The sequence below is a fragment of the Scyliorhinus torazame genome, chromosome 9 (genome assembly GCF_047496885.1).
Source record: "Scyliorhinus torazame isolate Kashiwa2021f chromosome 9, sScyTor2.1, whole genome shotgun sequence".
NCBI lineage: Eukaryota > Metazoa > Chordata > Chondrichthyes > Carcharhiniformes > Scyliorhinidae > Scyliorhinus > Scyliorhinus torazame.
In genome coordinates this window covers 207530520-207554189 of record NC_092715.1, presented here as the reverse complement: position 1 = coordinate 207554189, position 23670 = coordinate 207530520, and the positions used below count along the sequence as shown (strand labels likewise).

General features: G+C 40.9%; 1 protein-coding gene and 1 long non-coding RNA gene across 4 annotated transcripts in view; one reads left to right on the top strand and one right to left on the bottom strand.

Annotated features, from left to right (window-relative positions):
* Positions 1-23670, top strand: part of LOC140429706 (poly [ADP-ribose] polymerase tankyrase-1) — a 204039-nt gene that overhangs the window by 3909 nt on the left and 176460 nt on the right. For all 3 annotated transcript variants that reach the window (XM_072517034.1, XM_072517033.1, XM_072517032.1), the window contains exon 2: positions 16349-16573. In XM_072517034.1, the coding sequence (XP_072373135.1) occupies positions 16349-16573 (225 nt within the window). The remainder of the gene's footprint in view (positions 1-16348; positions 16574-23670) is intronic.
* LOC140429707 (uncharacterized) lies at positions 129-18213 on the bottom strand. Its single transcript, XR_011949175.1, has 3 exons — positions 18135-18213; positions 9950-10145; positions 129-1070 (listed from the first exon to the last, which is right to left on the bottom strand). It is a non-coding gene; the product is annotated as an uncharacterized lncRNA (long non-coding RNA).

Here is a 23670-nt window from a genome sequence, read left to right as displayed (position 1 = left end):
TTTGATCTTGATCAGCCTCTGGCTGAAGCTGTTATATAGTCTAAAAAACAGTTGTACCATTGAAGTGAGTTCTTATTTTTCAGTCTCCCCATGTTTCTTCACAAATTTTGATGCTACCATATAAAATATAAATTTAACAAGAAATACTTTAATTATCAGGCCAACTGGAGTGAAATTAATTTTGGCAGCTTTAGACATGTTTATGAAATACTGAATATTTCACAACTTAAGATACAGATTAGCCACGATCGAGTAGAATGGAAGAACCAGTTCCAGGGACTGAATAGACTTTTCCTGTTTCTATGTAATTGTAACAGCTAAAACAATTTCGGTGGAACAATTATTCTGTGGGTGGCATGGTAGCACAGTGGTTAGCATTGTTGCTTCACAGCACCAGGGACCCGGATTCGATTCCCGGCTTGGGTCACTGTCTGTCCAGAGTCTGCATGTTCTCCCCGTGTTTGCGTGGGTTTCCTCCAGGTGCTCCAGTTTCATCCCACAAAATCCCAAAAGATGTGCTTGTTAGATGAATTGGACGTTCTGAATTTTCCCTCACTGTACCTGAACAGGCGCCAGAGTGTGGGGACTAGGGGATTTTCACAGTACATTCATTGCAGTGTTAATGTAAGTCTACTTGTGACACTAATAAAGATTATTATTATATGTCTGATGTAAATTTACAAGGATTTACTTTGGGATAGAAAATGAGAAAGTATATGATTTTTTTTGTACATTGTATACTTTAAAGTCAAAGTCCACATCAAAGTCAACATCAGCTTCATGTTAGAATAATAGTGTCTGCAGGTCCAGAATGATTTTTAAATGGATAATGAGTTTTAAGTGGAAATTGTGAGGTAAGAGGCATTTGGGGATTGAATGTTCACTCACAGCCGCGAGGGGGATATATTGACAGCTGTTCTCAAACACCTCATCACGTCCAGATGCAAAGTTCTTGGCTTCCTCGTGTTCGTGAGAAGAGCTGTTCACGCTTTGGAGACATCCATATGCCTCAGCTTGTTTCTTTTTCTAAAGTAGTAATGTTCAACCATCTCTTCCAGAATTCTGAATTTCTGCAAGTTGATAGAATAAAGAAGAATGTAGCAAGGCGAGATGAACTCTTTGGAAGAACTATCCAATTAGTCCCATTTCTTTGCTGCAAACTTACCCATTCAAGTTTTTAAAAAAATGTGTTTATGGGACGTGGGTGTTGCAAGCTGTGCCAGCATTTATTAACAATCCCTAATTGCCCTTGAGGGGGCAATTAACAGTCAACCACATTGTTGTGGGTCTGGAGTCACATGCAGGCCAGACCAGGTAAGGATGACAGATTTCCTTCCTTAAAGGACATCAGTGAACCAGATGGGTTTTTATGACAATCAACAATGGTTTCACGGCCATCATTAGACTTTTAATTCAGATTTTTATTGAGTTCAAATTTCACCATCTGCAGTGGTGGGATTTGAACCTGGGTGCCCAGAGCATTACACTGCATCTCTGGTTTACTAGTCCAGTGACAATACCACTACGCCATTGCTTCCCTAAATTAATTTTGAAGTCCCTAAGTTACTTTTGAAGTTTATGGTTGAGGAATTTTAATACTAAAGGTTAAAAGCTTTCCTTTTGTTTTCAATCCAAGGATGTGTTTGGGTGATATCATTCCACAGGGGCACAGTGGTTAGCACTGCTGCCTCACCGAGCCAGGGATCCGGGTTCGACTCTGGCATTGGGTGACTGTGTAGAGCTTGCACATTCTCCCTATGTCTGTGTGCGTTTCCTCCCAGTGGTCTGGTTTCCTCCCACAGTCCAAAGATGTGCAGGTTTAGTGGATTGCTTGGGATTGCAGGGGAGTAGGCCGAGGTAGCGTGCTCTTTTTGAGGGTTGGCGCAGACTCGATGGGCCATTGGCCTCCTTCTGCACTGTATTCTATGGAATTTAGGACTGGAACAGATTACATGAGGTGTAGTGTATAAAAGTAGGAATCTGTTTTCATTATTGTTAATAGGCTAATTGTGATTCCAAAAGATATTGAAATTAAATCTTCATCCTTCATGTTGAAGTTTGTAAACTTGGGAGTGAGTAGAGTTAGTTTTTGCCTTTATCCTGAACTGCGTGTTCAGTTGTCCCGGATATTTGCCAATGTTGTTCTATTGGGGTGGCGAGAAATTGGCCAGTGGGGGTGTTTAGTTTAAAAATAAACTTATTCTCCCAGCAGGGAACTGCCTAGTTTCAGCTCAGTTCTCTAAGCCATGCATAGGACCAGTAACTTGCTGTACATGGTAGTTTTCAAATGCCAATCCATGCTCTGCATTGCTGTGACATAGTAGTGGAGCTCATGATAAACTATCTTGGTGGCATCTATTAGAGCAGAGCTGTTGCCCGAATTTATTCAGTTTCAAGTTGCATTGTAGCATTTCATTTTGCCATTCGCCTAAAAAGCGCATGTGAGAGTCATTGAGTGCAATTATTTTTCATTATACGTTTTTCATTATAGTGTGAGATCGAAGTAACTAAAATTGTTACTTGTTTTTAAAAAAAAATTTAGAGTACCCAGCACGGTAGCACAAGTGGATGGGCAGCACGGTAGCACAAGTGGATAGCACTGTGGCTTCACTGCGCCAGGGTCCCAGGTTCGATTCCCCACTGGGTCACTGTCTGTGCGGAGTCTGCACGTTCTCCCCATGTCTGCGTGGGTTTCCTCCGGGTGCTCCGGTTTCCTCCCACAGTGCAAAGACGTGCAAGTTAGGTGGATTGGCCATGATAAATTGTCCTTAGTGACCAAAAAGGTTAGGAGGGGTTATTGGGTTACGGGGATAGGGTGGAAGTCAGGGCTTAAGTGGGTCGGTGCAGACTCGATGGGCCGAATGGCCTCCTGCACTGTATGTTCTATGTTCCATGTACCCAATTCATTTTTCCAGTCCACCTACCCTGCACATCTTTGGGTTGTGGGGCAAAACCCACGCAAACACGGGGAGAATGTGCAAACTCCTCATTGGACCTGGGACCTTGGTGCCGTGAGGCAGCAGCGCTAACCACTGCGCCACCGTGCTGCCCTCCAAAAGTTGATACTTAACCAGATGTTGGATTTATTCTGTTAACTGCTTGATAATTGTAGCGAAAATAAGTTTAGCCTATATAACTATTTAAACATAAATTGAATTTGAGTTTTGAAAAGCCTTTCAAGGCGAGGTAAAGTAGCGTAATGGTTATATTACTGGGCTAGTAATCCAGAGGCCTGGACTCATGATCTGGAGAGATAAGGTCAAATCCCACCAGCTGGGGAATTTAAATTCAATTAAGTAAATCTGGAGTAAAAATCTATCAGTAATGGTGTCCGTGAAATGACCAAATTGCTGTAAGAACCCATTTGGTTCATGAGTAACTTTTAGGGAACGGTATAATGCTGTCCTTGTGCACCCTGGCCTAAATTTCGCTCCAGACCCACAGTAATGTGTGGACCTTTAACAGTCCTCTGAAATTGTCTAGCAAGCCACTCCTGTGGCTCACCACCACCTTCTCAAGGTTAGGCATGGGCAATAAATGGCAGTCTTCCTGGCAAACCCATATCCCTAGAATAAATGTTAAAAAGATTTTTTAATGCTTGAGAAATGTGTTGGGATAGCATATATTGTTACATGTTGGATGATCTAAGCTCATATAGAATGAAGTGTTGGGACCAATTTTGGTACATGACGTGTGCATTTGTTTTTTCATTTGTATCTGATGTTAATGTAAAATGTTTGAGCAGTATGTTCAATTATAGCTTCCATATTACAAAAAGGATAAGGATTTCTGAAGATGCAAAAATGATTTCCAAGGATGTTACTAAAACACAGGGTAATTATCAGGGAAAACTGAACAGGTTGGATTTTTTTCAATAGATGAGGAATGCGGAGAGGCAACCTGATAGAGATCTTAAATTTATGAAAGGGATTGATAGGGCAGATAAAGAAAAGGTGTTTCGACTATTGGATTGTCTAAAACGAAAAAAGATAAATGTGACATAGTCATCAATAAATCCAAAAAGGAATTCAGGAAAACCTTTTGTGCTTTCAATGCAGATCTAGATCGTAAAAGCAGTTGAGATGATTAGCATCTATTTAAGGGGAAGCCATAAAAGTACATAGGGGAGAATGGCAGAGAAGGATATGCTAATAGAGTGAGATGAAGTAAGGTAGGAGGACCAACAGACATTGAATTAGGAGCAGGAGTAGGCCATAGTGGGCAGCACGGTAGCATAGTGGTTAGCACAGCTCCAGGGTCCCAGGTTCGATTCCTGGCTTGGGTCACTGTCTGTGCGGTGTCTGCATGTTCTCCCCGTGTCCATGGGTTTCCTCCGAGTGCTCCGGTTTCCTCCACAGTCCAAAGATGTGCGGGTTAGGTGGATTGGCTGTGCTAAATTGCCCTTAGTGTCCCAAAAAGTTAGTTGGGTTACGGGGTTTGGGTGGAGGTGTGGGCGTGGGTAGGGTGCTCTTTCCAAGGGCCGGTGCAGACTTGATGGACCGAATGGCCTCCTGCACTGTAAATTCTATGATATGGTCAATTGAGCCTGCTCTGCCAGTCAATGAGATCATGAATAAGACCATAAGACATAGGAGCGGAAGTAAGGCCATTCGGCCCATCGAGTCCACTCCACCATTCAATCATGGCTGATTTCAACTCCATTTACCCGCTCTCTCTCCATGGCACTTAATTCCTCGAGAAATCAAGAATTTATCAACTTCTGTCTTAAAGACACTCAACATCCCGGCCTCCACCGCCCTTTGTGGCAATGAATTCCACAGACCCACCACTCTGGCTGAAGAAATTTCTCCTTATCTCTGTTCTAAAGTGACTCCCTTTTATTCTAAGGCTGTGCCCCCAGGTTCTAGTCTCCCCTGCTAATGGAAACAACTTCCCTACGTCCACCCTATCTTGTAAGTTTCTATTAGATCTCCCCTCAACCTCCTAAACTCCAATGAATATAATCCCAGGATCCTCAGACGTTTATCGTATGTTAGGCCTGCCATTCCTGGGATCATCCGTGTGAATCTCCGCTGGACCCGCTCCAGTGCCAGTATGTCCTTCCTGAGGTGTGGGGCAGTATTCTAAATGGGGCCTAACTAGTGCTTTATAAAGCTTCAGAAGTACATCCCTGCTTTTATATTCCAAGCCTCTTGTGATAAATGACAACATTGCATTTGCTTTCTTAATTACAGACTCAACCTGCAAGTTTACCTTTAGAGAATCCTGGACTAGGACTCCCAAGTCCCTTTGCACTTCAGCATTATGAATTTTGTCACCGTTTAGAAAATAGTCCACGCCTCTATTCTTTTTTCCAAAATGCAAGACCTCGCACTTGCCCACGTTGAATTTCATCAGCCATTTCTTGGACCACTCTCCTAAACTGTCTAAATCTTTCTGCAGCCTCCCCACCGCCTCAATACTACCTGCCCCTCCACCTATTTTTGTATCACCGGCAAACTTAGCCAGAATGCCCCCAGTCCCGTCATCTAGATCGTTAATATATAAAGAGAACAGCTGTGGCCCCAACACTGAACCCTGCGGGACACCACTCATCACCGGTTGCCATTCCGAAAAGAACCTTTTATCCCAACTCTCTGCCTTCTGCCTGACAGCCAATTGTCAATCCATGTTAGTACCTTGCCTCGAATATCATGGGCCCTTATTTCACTCAGCAGTGAAGCCACAGTGCTATCCACTTGTGCTGCCCATCCACTTGTGCTACCGTGCTGGGTACTCTAAATTTATTTAAAAAAACAAGTATCAACTTTTGTGACTTCGATCTCACACTATAATCTATTCATTACTCCTTTTATCCCAAAGTTCCAATTTGTGGTGGGGTGGGAGGGTTGCATTATAGTTAGGATATGTATCCTCTTGCCCTTAGTAACAAGCACGGCTGAATTTGTTTATGGTTAGTGATCATCGTCTGAAGCAGACAAAGCATGTGCAATAATAGCAAGGTCTGTGGGGGTCTCAAGGTGATGTTTGCCTGTGTGGCCCTGAGGACTTCTGTGCAAGGAGTTTAAAAAAAAAATGTAAAAAAAAGATCAACATCAAGCTCTATTTTAACATGTTGCAGCACGTCTAATACCAATTTCAGGTTTTATTTCTCTGAATCAAAGTTGACACAGCCTTCTCTGATTTTCCTCTGAATGTACAGAATTGTGTGTTCTCATGGTCTTGAGGCTATTGCTGTACAAGGCTGGAGCCGTTTCCTGGAGAACATGAATACCCATCCATTGCACGGACACTGTTGGCCAGTTTAGTCCTGCTAACATGACCTGACATTGCATGCACTCTTCATTGAGCTAGGGCATTAGTGATCTATCTGATCATGATTAAAGGATGGCTATCTGGTCATGATTAAAGGATAGGTGATTGAATCAAGGACTTGTGATGTGATAATGTTGACCTTTGCACTGATTATAATGGCCACTTGAACCCTGATGTTAAACAGCAGCCTGAATGTTTGCAGTTTATACGGTTTTTTTTTCTAGGTGGCTTTGTTCATTTTCCGATGGCAGCAGTTTCTTTGGCACTAGTTTCTTTGCTCAATGACTGTTCAGGGTTCATACCGTGATAGCATTTAATGTAAGTTAAATATTAAGACAGCATAGGGTTATGTTTTGGTTGATTGCAAGAATGTTGCTGGATGATGGTACTTGAATGAATAGGCTGCATTTTAAAAGGGAGAATCAGTCAATACATGATTCAAGTCTGCCTTTAGTATTACATTGTTCTTATGGAAAGAATTTTATGACATGATTTCACACATGACAGAAATCATAGAATCCCTGCAGTGCAGAAGGAGGCCATTCGGCCCATCGAGCCTGCACCAACCCTCCGAAGAAGTACCCCACCTATCCTTTAGCCACTAAGGGGCAACTTAGCATGGCCAATCCACCTAGCCAGCACATCTTTGGACTGTGGGAGGAAACCAGATCATCCGTAGGAGACCAATGCAGACACTGGGCGAATGTGCAAATTCTACAGGTCAGAATCAAACCCGGGTTCCTGGTTCTGTGAGGCAGTAGTGCTAACCACTGTGCCACCATGCCATGTGAATGCTATGAAGCTTTAGAGAATTTAAAACAACTACTTGTGCATATATTTGTAATCTATATGCTATACTTTTTAACTGTTGAGGCAAAAGGGCTTAAGGAATAATTCTCAAATGTATTGCCTAGATGACTGAAGACAGGACTGCCAATGTGAGATGAAGTGAGAGTGGGATATGTACAAGATGACAAGTTAAGTTTGGAAGTGGAAAATAGAGCTGGAGGAGGTTACAGATATCAGGAAGTGATTTCAGTATGGATATGACATTTTAAAATTTGAAATGCTGGGACCTGGGAGACAATCTAGGTCACCAAAAGAGGTAATGGGTGAGCAGGATTTGTTATGGGATAGGATACAGAAAGCAAAACTTTTGATGAGCTGAAGCTTGTGAAAGATGCAAAGCTGAGGCCAGCAGAGGAGCATTGGATTATTCATGTTTGGAGATGACAATAGATTGTGTAAGAGCAAGAAAAACTGAATTGAAGGTTGAAATCAAAGAGGATGAGAAGTTGCTCCGAGCAGATATCCAGGTGAAAAGCTTGAGGTAAGAGAAGTTATGGTAGACAGAGTGTTTAAAGGATAAGTATGAAGAGTACTTCGAGGAGGAAAAAAGTACCAACAAACTAGGGCTACAAACCAGATTATAATTTGTCACCGGCAATTTGGCCAGGGCAGCTACTGTAAACTAACCAAGCAGAAGGCCTCACTAAGGGGCTTAATGCCAGTGCCTGTTTTTCAATCACGGATAGAATGTTAATCCAGTCATTCATAATAATTGTTCTTGAAGGCATAGATATTTTGCAGTGATATGAGGAGCAGGGAATGTTTTCCCTTCGCAAAGTTTGAGGGATCACTGGTGTATGGGTGGGATGTGCGATGGAAAGTGGGCTGGCAAGAATAGTCTCACAGTATGTTTGGTGGAATAATCAGCAAGAGATTCCAATGGTGAAACAGTTCCAGTTGCTCCTCAAAAGGAGAACTGGCCAGTATGATTCTGAAATTACATTTTTCACTTTTAGTGAGAAGTGCCACCTGTTGCATTATGTCAGAATAAATGATTGAAGTTGGTCTATGGACCATTTCATCCTTCATGTAAGAGAAATTGAAATTCATAGAATAGAAAGTTAATATTGCAACAAAATTTGAAATATAGAATGTTAGTACTGTGTGAATATTGAAGAGAAACAACATTGTTTTTCATTTTATCGTGTGAATAAAGCCCAGCTGAATTATTTCTGATGGAGTTACATGGTGAACAGAAATTCAAATGTTATCCTGATGATGCGTATAGATATTATCACCAATTCTCATTGTAAGTCTAGTGTCATTTTTAACTTCCAAGGCTTTGTTCTCATAGCAAACTGCCTGTTGCTAAAAATTTTGGGCTTAGCTTTTAGCCTCTAAAGGAGCCAATAGACTAAGTCAAAGGTTCAAACATTCTGATGGAAATTCACAAGCCATTTAAAAAAAAAAAATTTAGTGTACCAAATTCTTTTCTTTCCAATTAAGGGGCAATTTAGCATGGCCAATTCACCTACCCTGCACATCTTTTTGGGTTGTGGGGGTGAGACCCACACAGACACGGAGAGAATGTGCCAACTCTACACGGATAGGGATCAAACCCGGGGTCCTTGGCTCCGTGAGGCAGCAGTGCTAGCCACTGTGCTGCCCATAAGCAAGGTCACAAACCTAATGCACAGATAGTACCTAATACCTGAGTATTTTCAGCATATTGATGGTAAAATAGGTGCCACTCCCAACTAGTATATACTGTGTATAAAATTAATCATATCTTAATCGTATTAATCTTTTTCTTGCCCTGTAAATTTTGATTCCATGGGTGTTAGCTATTCATCGACCTGAAAGTTCTGTTTCTCGCTCTGCAGGTGCTGCCTGACTTGTATATTTCCAGCATTTTTTTGTTTTTATTTAAGGCATTTTGTTTGAGTGTTTTATCGTTTCATAAAATAATTTGGAGCTTTGAAGCCTGCTGCATACATTTCTCAGAAGTTAATGTTCTGCTTCCTAATTTCTTCAATTCGGTCATGGTCATGGGTATTCACCTCCACCGAGCAATTTATTTGCATCTTCAGCTCCTAATGCTTCTTATCATTGGGGACAATAACTAATACCAGATCCTCCTGTTTGGCTTCACATCTGTCCGCAGGATATTCACACAAAATCTGGAGATAACTTTTCTTCCTTATTTATCACCTCCGAACCTTCCATATTCTTGAACCTTGGAGCTTGCAGCTTAAGTATCTACAGTTGGCTGGTCAGTGCCTTGTTGAACAGTTTTGTGAATTCTTCCTTGCAAGAGTGAGTGTGAGGGGTTGTGGCATCCTGTTATCAAATGATTTCAGTTATATCAGTTGAATACTATATATGTTTTAAGTCCAATATTTGTGGTCACTATTTTGTTACCATGTTAGGGGCTCTTTAAATAATGAACCCAAAATATCTCATCTTTATCATCAATGTCCGTAACTTTTATACTTTTTAACATAGGAAAACACCCCTGGGTGCTCCCCAGGGCATTGTCTAACAACATTTGACACTGAGCCAGATAATGAGATGTGGGAAGCTGACTAAAAGTATTGTCAATAGGTAGGTTTACAGGAGAGAAATAAGAGTCATGAGAAGTGGAGAGGTTTAGGAAGGGAATTCTAGAGCCGAGAGCATTGGCATGAAGCCGAGGGTGTTCAGAAAGCCAGAATTGAAAAAGTACAGATACCTTGGAGTGTATTAGTGCTGGAGGAGATTACAGACATAGGGTGGGGAGTTGTGAAAACAAGGATGAAAATGCTTACATTCAAGGATGAGAACTTTTGGCAGAATTCAGTCTTTTGGACTATGGGATTCTGCCGTTTTAAATGTTTTTTCTGACCTTAGCTTTCCCTCTTCATCATCCTTTTGCTTTGCTGCGGGTGTGCATAATCTGTGCGGGTTTTGTTCTGCTCGTGCCTCATCAGCAATTATTGAATAGTCCTTGCCAGTTTCCTCATAAGGGGAGGTCTGTTGGCCATTACTGGTGGATTTTGTTGTTGTCGAAGCCGAGGATGCAGTAGATGCTTTCTTCAGACCTGGAATACATATGAGTGGGTTTGGATAAAGGGTTTCAGCCTGCCCTGAACACTAAACTGTTGAATTGGAGAAGGGCCCCAGTAGCCCAAGCCATGTGCTGGTCTGTTCATGTTGATGGTTAAGTGAAGGAGTGCAGCCCACTCTCATCACATTAATATCACTGTTACTTTGGTAGGGTTCTTCTTTTGTTCCTTATGTAATGAGGTACCTGGAAAGTCAACATCCTGGCCAGATCAGGTGGTGGTTAGATGTCAGGGATGATTTACCTTTGTCATTGTCACATGATGTGTGATTTTGATATTTATTTCTGTATTATGGCAGGATGGAAACCAAGTTGGTGGAATTCAAACATAGACTTCTGTTGAAAATACCCATGCATTTGAAAGGTGACAACATGGTCAAGAACTTTGGAGAGACAAGGGAGTTTGGAGATGAAGTAGTCGTTTGCAAGGGTGGAGGGGTGAAGGATTTTTTTATGAGGAGAGAGGTGATGATGGCAGGTTTGAAGAGGTACTTGAGGAGAGAGGACCATTGATGATATCCACTAACATATTCTGTTTTGTGGGAATAGAGCAAGATACAAATGACCTAGCAGCAAGCTTAAACCTCAAAAACCACAAGTATTATCTTTGGTCTTTGTTCAAAGCTGGTAAGTCATTGTGATTTTTTTTTTTACTACCGCTCGTTTGATCTGTTTTTTAGCAGTTAGCAGGGTTTTACTCCTCAACCAACTCGGCAGAATCATCTTGATTTAGTGCTTATCCAGCAAAGGCAATGCAGCAACTGACTCTGGCACTGGCACAGCCCCACAGCAGTTGATGATTCACTTGCCGGTGACTCATGTTATTGTGTTACTAAAAATAAATCTCTTTGTAGGCACAAACAACTAGCTGCGGTTGCTCAAGAATTTTGTGAAAACTGGATTTGTTCCCGTGAGAATAAATATTTCTGTCTTCCCTCTTTCCTCTGATTCCCAAAATATTTTAAAGGGCAGAGAGCGTAACCAAGACCATTAGATTTTTTGACACTCATACAAAAAATGAATTGTGGATTTGGCAACTGTAAGCCAGTCTGCCCAATTATAGGGAATAGTAGCCCTTTATTATGGACAAGGCTACTGGTTTTATTGAGAAATCTAACTGAATATTGTATTGCGATTCTGAATGTCAGTAAATATCTTGTTAACCTATGTATTAAAAATAATGGAATTTACGTTCTTTAATCACTGGAATAGAGTGATCATTTTGTTGGTCTTAACTTCTCTCATTGTACTAAATGCTGACCATGTGAACTTGCTATCATGCTGCAGGGACAGCTGACCGTGATTGCAGCATATGCTTTATCCGAACTGGCGGGCTCCCTTTGGCATTTTGAAAAGGGCTGATAACTTGTCAGGTGTGTTAGAGAATGGTTTGTAAAAACCTTGTAATTAAGCCGTTCAATACAGGAAAAAAAAGATTCAAAAAGAATGGTCAAATTCTGAAAGACCATCTAAAGTCAGATAACGTGGTTGGTTGAACCACGTGGCTAGTTGGTGTTGGGTTTAAATCCCAGGAGGAGTCACGAGCATGTCATCTTTCTGAGAGATAAAATAATCTCCATATTTTAGGATGTTAGGTGGGAATAGGAAACTCCATGAACTGTGCAAAGGTTTTGTCTAGTTTCATCCAATTGTTTGCTAATAGAAATCAGGACCAGCAGGGCACCCAAGTGGGGAAACCATTTGAAGATTAATCTTTTAAAAAAGTTTAAAAGATTTGAATCCTGCAAAAGAAAATAAGTTAGTTGAGGCTGTAAAAGTGAGTGCAGGCTCGAGGGCAACACTATAGAAGCCTTGACAAGTACTAATGAAAAAAAAAGGAGAAACTGCAAAGACTTTTTTTTAAAAAAGGAAATGCTAGAAACACATGTTAATCTGTAACTAAATTAAATAGGATCATAGAATCCCTGGGCAGGTAGGTTATAATGTTTGGTCATGCATCGGGACAAAAGCAAGCAATTTAGTAAGGTTAGAAAAAAAAGGGTTAAGGAAAGTGAATGAGCTAATAGACCAGTTTTTGACATGATGTTCATGTTAGAAGTACAACAAAGAATCCCTACAATGCAGAAGGAGGCCATTCGGCCCTTCAAGTCTGCACCAAAAGAGCACTCCATCCAGGCCCACTCCCCTGCCCATCCCCACAGACCCTTAACCTAACCTACACATCTTTGGACACTTAAGAAGCAATATAACATGCCAATCCACCTAACCAATGTTAATGTTTAGTCGAAAACAACTGATGTAAAATATCAATGTGGTCCTGTATAAAATGCAAAGGATAAAGAAATTTGCAAGTAGCAGAGAAGTAGTGGGTGAATAGACATGAAAGGTCTCTGTACACAATGTGGTGAAGAGAAAAAAGAGATGTACCAAATAAGAAACAAAGAAATGCAAGTAAAATACGGTGGATCAGCCAGCCATGGGAAAATAAAAAGATTGTGTTGAATTCTGAGTGACTAAGGAGGTGGTAAATAAAACAGGAGACTGATGCCCATAACAGACATGAAATGAATTAATGAGATACAGTCTGTTGGAGACAGAGTAAGAGAGTCATCTATGGTGCAGAAGGAAGCCATTCAACCCATCGAGCTCCTGTGATTCTCTGTAGAACAATCCAGTCATCTTATTTCTCTCAAGTGTCTGAACAATTCCCTTTTGAAATCATTGATCGTCTCTGCTTCCACCACCCTCATAGGCAGTGTGCTCCAGATCATTATAAGTTGACTGCATCAAAAAAGTTCTTCCTCGTAGACCCCATGCACGTCTTGCCCAGATCCCTGAACCTGTGTCTTCTATACCTTGTATTGTCAGCTAGTGGGAACAACTTTCTTTGTCTACCTGTCATCTGTCAGATTTCTCCTCAGCACTCGTTGCTTCAAGGAGATCAATCCCAGCTTCTCCAACTTACTTTGTAGCTAATTTTCCTCATCCCTGGTTAAACTCATCAAGAACCCTCATCTTTTAAAAAAATAAATTTAGAGGAGCCAATTCTTTTTTTCCAATTAAAAGTCAATTTAGCGTGGCCAATCCATCTACTGCGCACATCTTTGGGTTGCGGGGGTGAGACCTACGCAGACATGGGGGGAATGTGAATCCTAATCTTTTCTTTTAAAATTTAGAGTACCCAATTCATTTTTTTCCAATTAAGGGGCAATTTAGCATGGTCAATCCACCTACCCTGCACATCTTTGTGGGTTGTGGGGGTGAAACCCACGCAAACATGGGGAAACCCACGCAAACTCCCCATGGACAGTGACCCAGAGCTGCTAACCCACTGCTCACCATGCTGCCCTGAATCCTCATCTTTTTTAAAGTGCGGTGCATGTATAGTTCGAAATGCTACTCCATTAAATTTATATTAATTGCGTGAACTATTCCAAGCAGTCCCTTGTGATGCTATGTGTATGGCTGTTATTTGGCACGAGAAAGGATATGTTTGTAAGCTTCCTTGAGTCAGCAGTTATTCATGTCCATCGATGGGCCAAATGGCCTCCTTCTGCAATCTGCAGGTGTGCAAGCTAGACCGAGAAACCACTCCTTGAATCTTGATCCAGGTGGAAATTGGTCTTCATCCTCCAATTATCAATGCCTCACAGATCAGCTCCTCTCGGAGAAATAACGTGAATTCTTCAGCTTCATGATATACTGTGTTAGTCCTTACATCTATCAAACTGTCAAAGAAAGGGACAGATGCCTTTATATGAGTCTTGCCATGTTAAAAGGACAATTTTCCCTCTTTATTGCCAATCTTGGCTTGATCCTGAGTGTGTCAAGAGTGTAAGATGCTGTACATTTCACATGTTGGATAATCCAGCTACCTTTACAATGCTGAGAAAAATTGCAATTTTAGATGTTTTATTGAACAACATCCCACAAAAAGCATGACGATGTGACGTACCCTCAGATAGGTGAGGATGTTTGTCACTGATAACTGCAGTAGAAACTTCCATGTCTTTTAGCTTTTACACTCAACATGCTTTTAATGAAACATAACTGCCTCCTGTCTGCCATGTTCCAATATTCCTGGCTGCATCAATTATACAGGATGTGAAAAAATAACAATTGCTACCTAATTTCATAATACTGTTTTAACAAGTCACATAAATTATTTTTTAAAAAATCACCAGTTTGTAGATAACTCATCTGTGTACAGCATAGTATTATCAAAATGTTGATTTGATTTGAGAAAGGATATACTTGCATTGGAAGCAGTTCAGAGAAGGTTCCCTCGGCTGATTCCTGCATTGCCGGGGTTGTCTTATGAGGAAGGATTAAACAGGTTTGAGCCTATAATCATTGGAGCTTAGAGGAATGAGAGATGTTCGTACTGAAGCACACCAGATGCTGATGGGGCTTGACAAGGGCCCTTTATTGAAAAAAGCCCTTTATTTAAAATAAAAATTTAGTGTACCCAATTCATTTTCTCCAATTAAGGGGCAATTTAGCATGGCCAATCCACCTAACCTGCACATCTTTGGGTTGTGGGGGCGAATCCCACGCAAACACGGGGAGAATGTGCAAACTCCACACGGACAGTGACCCAGAGCCGGGATCGAACCTGGGACCTCGGCACCGTGAGGCTGCAGGGCTAACCCACTGCGCCACCGTGCTGCCCTAGTAATTAGTTTTAAAGTTATCTTCTATTAAAGTCATTAGTACGAAATATATACTGAATCCACATTTTTATCAAGTAACTAATTGCCTTATTTTGAAAAAGTCAGGATTTTGTAGAATGTCCTGGAAATATTGATACGAATTATAAGCTGAAGCAGCTATACTTGCAAAATGGATTGTGTTCACACTTTTTCTCCATTAAAAGATGTATTTGGTGTTTATTTGCACAACAGTCGAATATTGTTGGATCTGCCATCAGTCGAGCTTTGAGAGGCTGACCTCTTCACAAAATAATATTCACAGGAAAACAAATACTGGCCAGTGCTTTCATGGTAAATTGGCCCAAAGTGCAAAATTTAAAAAAAAATCTTTCCGAGTCGTACATTTAGTTTGTTGTTTCAAACTGGGTAAGTTTGAATCTTGAACAGCAGTAGTTGTTTATTTGGAACACATTTGATGAGCATAATGAATATGTTTTGTCATGGGTTGTGCTGCAACATGACCTAAAGGCAGAAGTTGACATCATTACTGCTATTTGTTTGCAGCCTTTTGTGAAAGCAAATGGAAACTGAGAGAATTTAGTAAGCAAACGGAGTATAATATGAGAATCTAGTGAGGGAAATTGTTTAAAAGTAGTGATTATACCTACAATGGTTACACATTTTTTGCCGCTTTAAAGAGGCTGCCTGTTTGCTGTTTCCTTCCCTCTGTATTCCACCAAATGCATATTTCCTGAGTTCACTCTAAATCATATTTCCTTCTTTAAGAAAATATTTTTTCCCCAATTAGTGGCAGTAAACCATGAAAACTTGTGGATTTTGGTTTCTTGGTGCTCCATATTACAATTTCCAATAATTGTGCCAGACACACAATATCTGTATTGGGCTGTTTCCATTGTTTCTCATAATTTGTAATTAATGCTGAAAGTTGAAATATGACTATATGCTTTTGATATAAAATTGATTTATGTCTAGAATTTGTAGTAACTTTGATGATGGGGAAGAGCAGAATATAGTTTATAATACCTCATGCTACATTATATCTGGACTGCTTTTATAATTGCCGTAACCTCTGTAAGGGAGGTTTTGTGTGATCTTTGTAATCTTTTTTTCAAATATGTATAGGGTTACGATGCTATCTAGTTTTGCTCTGTAATGCCCTATGAATATTGATTAATTATCAAGGAAAGGTAGTGCAAAATACACTGATTGCTCACACTTCACGTTCGCCCTCAAATTTGAAACCTGACTTCCTTTTTTTCTGCAAAGTCCAAACAGTTTGGGACTGTCACCCAGGTTTGTTATAATGTAATTGTTTTGATTTTATACCTACCTTGAATTATTTATAATCTGCATAAATTTGCTGAAAGTTCTTGCATTGAAAAGAATATTGCTGATTTGTTTTCAATGCACCCTTGTAATCTAAGGGTTAAAACACTGTAGCGTTGATAACTGAATTCCTTTTGAATGAATATTCCTGAATTAGTTGACAGTTGTGTGATTGTAGTTTGTGGGTAATGCAACCACTGAATTTTACATCTTGTTGCAGGATTTGGCAGGAAGGATGTTGTAGAACATCTGTTACAAAATGGTGCAAATGTTCACGCGCGCGATGATGGCGGCCTGATCCCACTACACAATGCTTGTTCGTTTGGGCACGCGGAAGTTGTCAGTTTGCTGCTGTGTCACGGAGCAGATTCAAACGCTCGAGACAACTGGAATTATACTCCCTTGCATGAGGCAGCGATCAAAGGAAAGATTGATGTCTGCATTGGTAAGTAATTTATACCATGATTTGAAAATGATCCAAGATGAATAGTAAATAGAGACAGTAAATGTTCACATTAAGATGTTTTGAAAGTGACTGAATAGCAGGAAGGCGCAATGCATTTTGATTGACATTTCAAAGATAGATTTGGAAGAGGTAAGGAAGCTCAATGGAGCTCTTTGAAACTCAGCTCAAAATATATTGTGCTATTTTGGAAATTAAGCAATAGAACAGTACAGCACAGAACAGGCCATTCGGCCCTCAATGTTGTGCCGAGCCTTGTCCGAAACACGATCAAACTATCCCACTCCCTGTCATTCTGGTGTGCTCCATGTGCCTATCCAATAACTGCTTGAAAGTTCCTAAAGTGTCTGACTCCACTATCACAGCAGGCAGTCCATTCCACACCCTAACCGCTCTGAGTAAAGAACTTACATAGAATTTACAGTGCAGAAGGAGGCCATTCGGCCCATCTAGTCTGCACCGGCTCTTGGAAAGAGCACCCTATCCCCATAACCCAATAACCCCACCCAACACTAAGGGCAATTTTGGACACTAAGGACAATTTATCATGGCCAATCCACCTAACCTGCACATCTTTGGACTGTGGGAGGAAACCGGAGCACCCGAGGGAAACCCACGCACACACGGGGAGGATGTGCAGACTCCGCACAGCCAGTGACCCAAGCCGGAATCGAACCTGGGACCCTGGAGCTGTGAAGCAATTGTGCTATTCACAATGCTACCGTGCTGTCCATAACCTCGGACATCCCTCCTATATCTCCCACCCTGAACCTTATAGTTATGCCCCCTTGTAACAGCTACATCCACCCGAGGAAATAGTCTCTGAACGTCCACTCTATCTATCCCCCTCATCATCTTATAAACCTCTATTAAGTCGCCTCTCATCCTCCTCCGCTCCAAAGAGAAAAGCCCTAGCTCCCTCAACCTTTCCTCATAGCTGACCAGAAAAGTTTTTAAAAATGCGAATAATACTAAATCAACGCTGGTTAGATATGTAAAAACAGGCAATTAACTTGGCATGAATTAAGCTGCTATCTTACATAGCATTCTCAATTTGTAATACATAGGGGAAAAAAATGAAAGCATGCAATTTGCAGTGTCTCAAATCTGTGAAGGAGGACAGAAGTACTGAAGACACTGGGTTATTTGGAATGGGGAGGATATGCTACCAAGAAATTCTGAGTTTTGACATTTTTGATGTAGCTTCTATCATTTTGGAGTCCGTTCCAAGTCTGCCTTTAAAGCCAGACATAATTATCTTGGAAAGAATGCAGATACTTTAAACATGAAAATATTTGTAGACCTTGATACAACTTGACAGCATCTGGTTCCTTTTTTTAGGAATTTGGCCCTTGCATGGCAGTTATTTGTGTTGCATGCTGACATTTAACTTTTCTTATCCACTGCCTGCTTTTGCAATTTTTGCCAACAAAAGTTTACACAAATTTAAATTTCTCACACTTGCTCCAATGTTGTCAATGTGGCTTGATTTTTCTTCCAATGCACTATTAAACCAGATGAGTATGAGGAAGAGGTTACTTACTGGTCCTTCGGTAAAGAGCTGGGTAAGGAATTTGGCTGGTCTTTGACACTCAGCTTGCTGCTGTGAGGAACATTTTCACTTGAGTTGCTGTTTTGCTTTTACTGCATTCAACAATTCACACTGCAGTGAAATCACTGATTTTAACCCTGTCAGAATTAATGTTCACATTCCAGCTCTCATGATTGTAATTAACATATTAATCACACTGGTCAACAATTGATTTTAACCACATTACACTTACCAATTTAGTTATACTGCGATTAATTGCTTTGTTTCGCAACTCTATGGCTACAGATCAGTTAGAGTTCATTTGAATCCTCCAGCATCCCCCCCCCCACCCCCAAAAATAATGGTAATCTGTTCCAACAAACCCCAAAGGCCTTGGTGACTTGAGGGCGATCTTTGCAGCACCAAATATGGAATCTGCACCTATTTCAATTGGCAAATGTCATTTGGTTCATGAGGCTAACTGACAGTGGTTAGAGTCAATGGTTTGAACTTATTTTTTAGCGGAACTTTATTTGGTGTAATTTGGTAAGTATTCTGAATGAAAAAAAGTGAAAGAATTACAAAATGCAATGAATGGGCACAACAAACTTCATCTGAAGCATTTATACAGTTTGCAGTTCATAACCTGCATTCATCCTGTTCCTACTGAACAATTAGTTGCTGTGTGAAACCTCCCTTCCTGTTGGTGTCATGTATTTGTGATTGCATAATTTTGTTTAAATGTGATCAAAAGCGTAAGATTTTAAAATAATTTGCTGCCTGGAGATGTGTGTTCAGTCTATTTGACTCAGGTGACACCTCTGAGTCACAAGGCATTGGTCTCAGTTATGACTCTGGCGTTGGGTCTGGAATCTAGCACTCCCGAGCAGGGCTAAGGGTATGTTGGATTGCTCAAGGTGTTCTCATTGTTTATTACATTATTTCAAGAAGAGAAGGGAGCTATGAGCATCAACCCTCCCTTGTCCAACATTGCCAGTAGCAGATTAACTCGTCATTATTTGCAGCATTTTTCTGATTCATAGATTTCATAGAATTTACAGTGCAAGAGGAGGCCATTCAGCCCATCGAGTCTGCACCGGCTCTTGGAAAGAACACCCTATCCAAGCCCACACCTCCACCCTATCCCCATAACCCAGTAACCCAACCCAACACTAAGGGCAATTTTGGACACCAAGGGCAATTTAGCATGGCCAATCCACCTAACCTGCACATCTTTGGACTGTGGGAGGAAACTGGAGCACCCGGAGGAAACCCACGCACACACGGGAAGAACGTGCAGACTCCGCACAGACAGTGACCCAAGCTGGGAATCGAACCTGGGACCCTGGAGCTGTGAAGCAATTGTGCTAACCACTATGCTACCATGCTGCCCTGATTAAAATTGGATGCTGCATTTGTCTGCAGAACAATCGGCCTATTTCAAAAGTAATCCACTGTCATGAGAAATATTGGTAATTTCTGAGATGTGATGAGTTTTGTACATGTCTGTTTCATTTTGTTCACATTTTTGAGATCAATTTAAGTTTTGAATTGCCAATCTACAGAAACATAGTGTTAACTGGTTTAAGCTGATAGCTAATATCAGAACTAGATTAAATGTTTTAAGCAGTTGTTTGGTGTTAGTATATCGACATACTATGTTTACTGTGAATGCGGAGACTGCAGCAGTTATAATGTGTGAGCATTTAAGCACATTATCTCTCTAGTTTGCATTTCTATTTTTCTTTTCCACTACCTGTAAAGTACTCATTCTTAAGCTGGAAGAAAGTTGCTCCTGTGAATTCAGACTGGCCAGTTTTGACAGTACTGAATATTGTCGTACTTCATTAACTCTGCCTGATGATCCAGCGAACCATCAGTTTTGACAGTACTGAATATTGTCGTACTTCATTAACTCTACCTGATGTTCTGGGCATGCCCGAAGCTTAGGGGATTCTGACAGGGATTTGCGGATGTCATGTCCAAGGTGCTAAAAACAAGGGTGGCACCGAGTCCAGAGCTGGCGATTTTCGAAATGTCGGAAGATCCGGGAATCCAGGAGGAGAAAGAGGCAGACGTTCTGGCCCTTGCCTCCCTGGTAGCCCGGAGACCGGATATTATTAGCTTGGAAGGACTCAAAGCCCCTAAAGTCGGAGACCTGGCGAACCAACATGGCTAGATTTCTCTGTTTGGAAAAAATCAAGGGTCAATGTTAGGGTTCATTCGGAGGTGGCAGCCGTTCGTCGCCTTCTTTGGGGAATATTAACTGTCAGCGGGGGGGGGGTTAGTTTTGATTAAGGTATAAGAAAGGTGGGACCTGTGAGGGAGGAAGACGGCCTTTGCACTATGTTTATATTTGTATGTACATTGTTCTCTTGTTATTATAAAACCATAAATACCTCAATAAAATGTTAATATAAAAAAAAAACTCTACCTGATGATTCAAACCCTATTGATGAAGAGCGAGGAGAACATGTGCATGACAGTTGCGCTCGACTGCTGTGTGAAGCAACTCACGATGCTTAAATATGCATACTAATTTTAACCTGGTGTTGTTGACTTCAGGTCAAAGAAGCTGATTGTTCACATAAAATGAGAATAGCAGTGTGCCCCCCTCTTTATGCTTTTAAATTCCAACCTCCAAGAGAAATTGTATTTATTTGTTTTCAGATCTTTATTTCTTGCACCTAGTGAAACTCTGGTGACTTACCTTCCAGAGTTGGCGAGCCCTAACTGTAGAAAGCCTGCAATTGAACTTGAACAGTTGCACAGCCAATTCTATATTTTCTAGCAAGATTAACTAAACCATTTGTAGCATTACCAATGCTGTCCTGACAAAGATCAATGACTTTAACACAGAAGAGAGATTATTTCAAGGATATTTATTGTCTTCCAAGTGGTTTGTTTAGGCACTGATCCCCTTTCCTGTCTTCTAAGTGTACATAAATGCATCTGGTGCATTTCTAGCTACTTGAGATACCAATGCTGGAGAAGTAAGTTCTTCACAACAATTTGAAGTATTAAGCATTTGATGAAGTGTTAGAAGTGGTATGTGTTCTTCATTTACAGTGTTCATTTAACACTTAAGGTATTACTCTAAATTGATGAAGAAACGGACATTATCTTAAGTCTGTGCCTAATCAATGTGTATGCCACCTATGTCAAATAATCTCCCCTCATCACTGCATCCCAAGTACCGAACTATTGTCCTATTGATAGTTTAAAATGTATGGTCAAAATGTGATGGCTTTTGTGCTATAAAACTTATTTTTAAGTAAACAGCATTTTGTCTAGGCCTATGTCCCATCCAAACACTGTTCCCGATATTAGCCAGCACTTTCTGTATTGGTGCTCTCTCAACATCGGATCTGGCCCTTGAAAATTACATTACCGGTTTCGTTAATAAGAGTGAAGGCTGATTTAGCAAAGGTTGCACCTCAAATTGAAAGTTTATGTGGTTGTCCTTTAGATTCGTAGTCTTGATATTACGACAGTGATGAGGTCAATCCAATGGCGAGACAGGTTGAAATAAATACCACAGTGAGAAATGATCAAGATGTCGAATCAGTTTGGGTGGAAATAATAAATAGCAAGAGAACAAAGTCACTGGTGGGAGTAGTGTATAGCTTCTGGATCAGCACCTGCACTAAGACAGAGAAATCAAGTAATAATGTAGACTTGTAAAAAAGATACTAAAATAATAGTGGACAATTTTAATTTTCATACAGATCGGACAAATTAAATAGGCAGAAGAAGCATTGAGCATAGGTTCATAGAATGTATTTAGGACATTTTCTTAGAACATTATATTCTGGAACTAGCTAAGGAGCTATTTATTTTATACCTGGTAATGGAACATAGGTTCAGCCCCTCGAGCCTGCTCCATCAGTCATTAAGATCATGGCTGATCTCTTTCTGGTCTCAAATCCACCTCCTTACCTCTTCCCCATATCCCTTTAACCTGTGTTTTTCAAGCAGAAATATATTTATCTCCTTCTTGAAACCATTTAATGACACAGACTGCCGCACTATGGGGCAGCGAGCTCCATAAATTCATCACCCTCTGCGAGAAGCAGTTCTTCATTATCTCTGTTCTAAATCTACTGCATCTTAACCTATAGCTGTGACTTCTCATTCTAGATTTGGTCTACATGTACTTTATCAGTCCCTTTTAGTATTTTATATACCTCGATCAGACCCCCTCATCCTTACAAACGTTTACAAGTTTAAACCCAAACTGTTTAATCTCTCCTCAAACGTCAACGTTTCATCCCCAGAATCAATCTGGTGAGCCTCCCCTGAACTGCGTCCAATGCCACTGCATCCTTCCTCAAATAAGGAGACCAAAACTGGACACAATACTCCCGTGGTCTCACCAAAACCCTATACAATTGCAATAGCACTCTCTACTTTTGTACTCCAGTCCTTTTGCAATAAACGCTAATTTGCCTTTCTAATTACATGCTGTACCTGCATGCTGACTTTCTGTGATTAATGAACAAAGACACCCAGATCCCACTGCCCAAATGTATTTTGAATCTGCTTTCCATTTAGATATTTACCTTTCTATGTTTTCAGCCAAAATGGATAACCCCACACTTATTCACATTAAACTCCATCTGCCAAATTTTGGCCCAATCTCCTAGCCGATCTATATCGTCTAAAATCTTTATCTCCTTTTCACTGCCTGCTTTCCCACCTATTTTAGGATCATCCTCAAATTTTGCTATGTTGCACTCTGTCCCTACTTGCAGATCATTTATGTAGATTGTAAACAGTTGATGTCCGAGGGCTGAACCCTGCGACAACCCCCGAGTTATAGTTCACCAGCCAGAGAAGGACCTAATTAATTCGACCATCTGCTTTCTGTCAAGTCAGACAATCCTCAATCTAATTTGGTACTCTATCCCCAATCCCCTGTGATCTCACCTAATGTGGCACCTTAAACGCAATGGGTAATCGAACAGGATTAATAATCTTAAAGTAAATGATGAAATGCCTATTAGTGAAATATTTGTGTGTTCGAAATGTGCTTTCCTTCCCCAACCCTTTGCCAAGGTGATGAATGGCAAGCAGCAATTGATTCAGCATAGATGCTAAATGGACTGAAAAGCTAATGAAAGAGGCCTTCTCATGCATCCAGTTTGGAGGGAAAAAAGCAAAGCTTGATTGCATTAGCCATAGAGTAAGGGTTTTATTCATTCACGGCATTTGAGCATCACAGGCTAAGCCACTATTTGTTTCTATTCTTAATTGCCATTGAGAAGGTGGTGGTGAGCTACTGCCTTGAACCACATAATCCCATGTAATGAGTGATCAGGTACAGCTGTCCCTCATTGAGCACAATGTGTTCCCGGATTGCCGGGTCCCTCCCTGCCCTCTCCGGGCCTCCCCGCTCGATGAGCCCCTCCCACCCGTGGCCTTCTCGGTGGTAGGGATCACATGGTTACTTGAGAAGTTGCTGCAAGGCAGTCCGGCATTCTCAAATGGTACACTGCGTGCCAGTGACGGAGATAGTGATCAGTTAAAATGTTGGATGGGGTGCTAG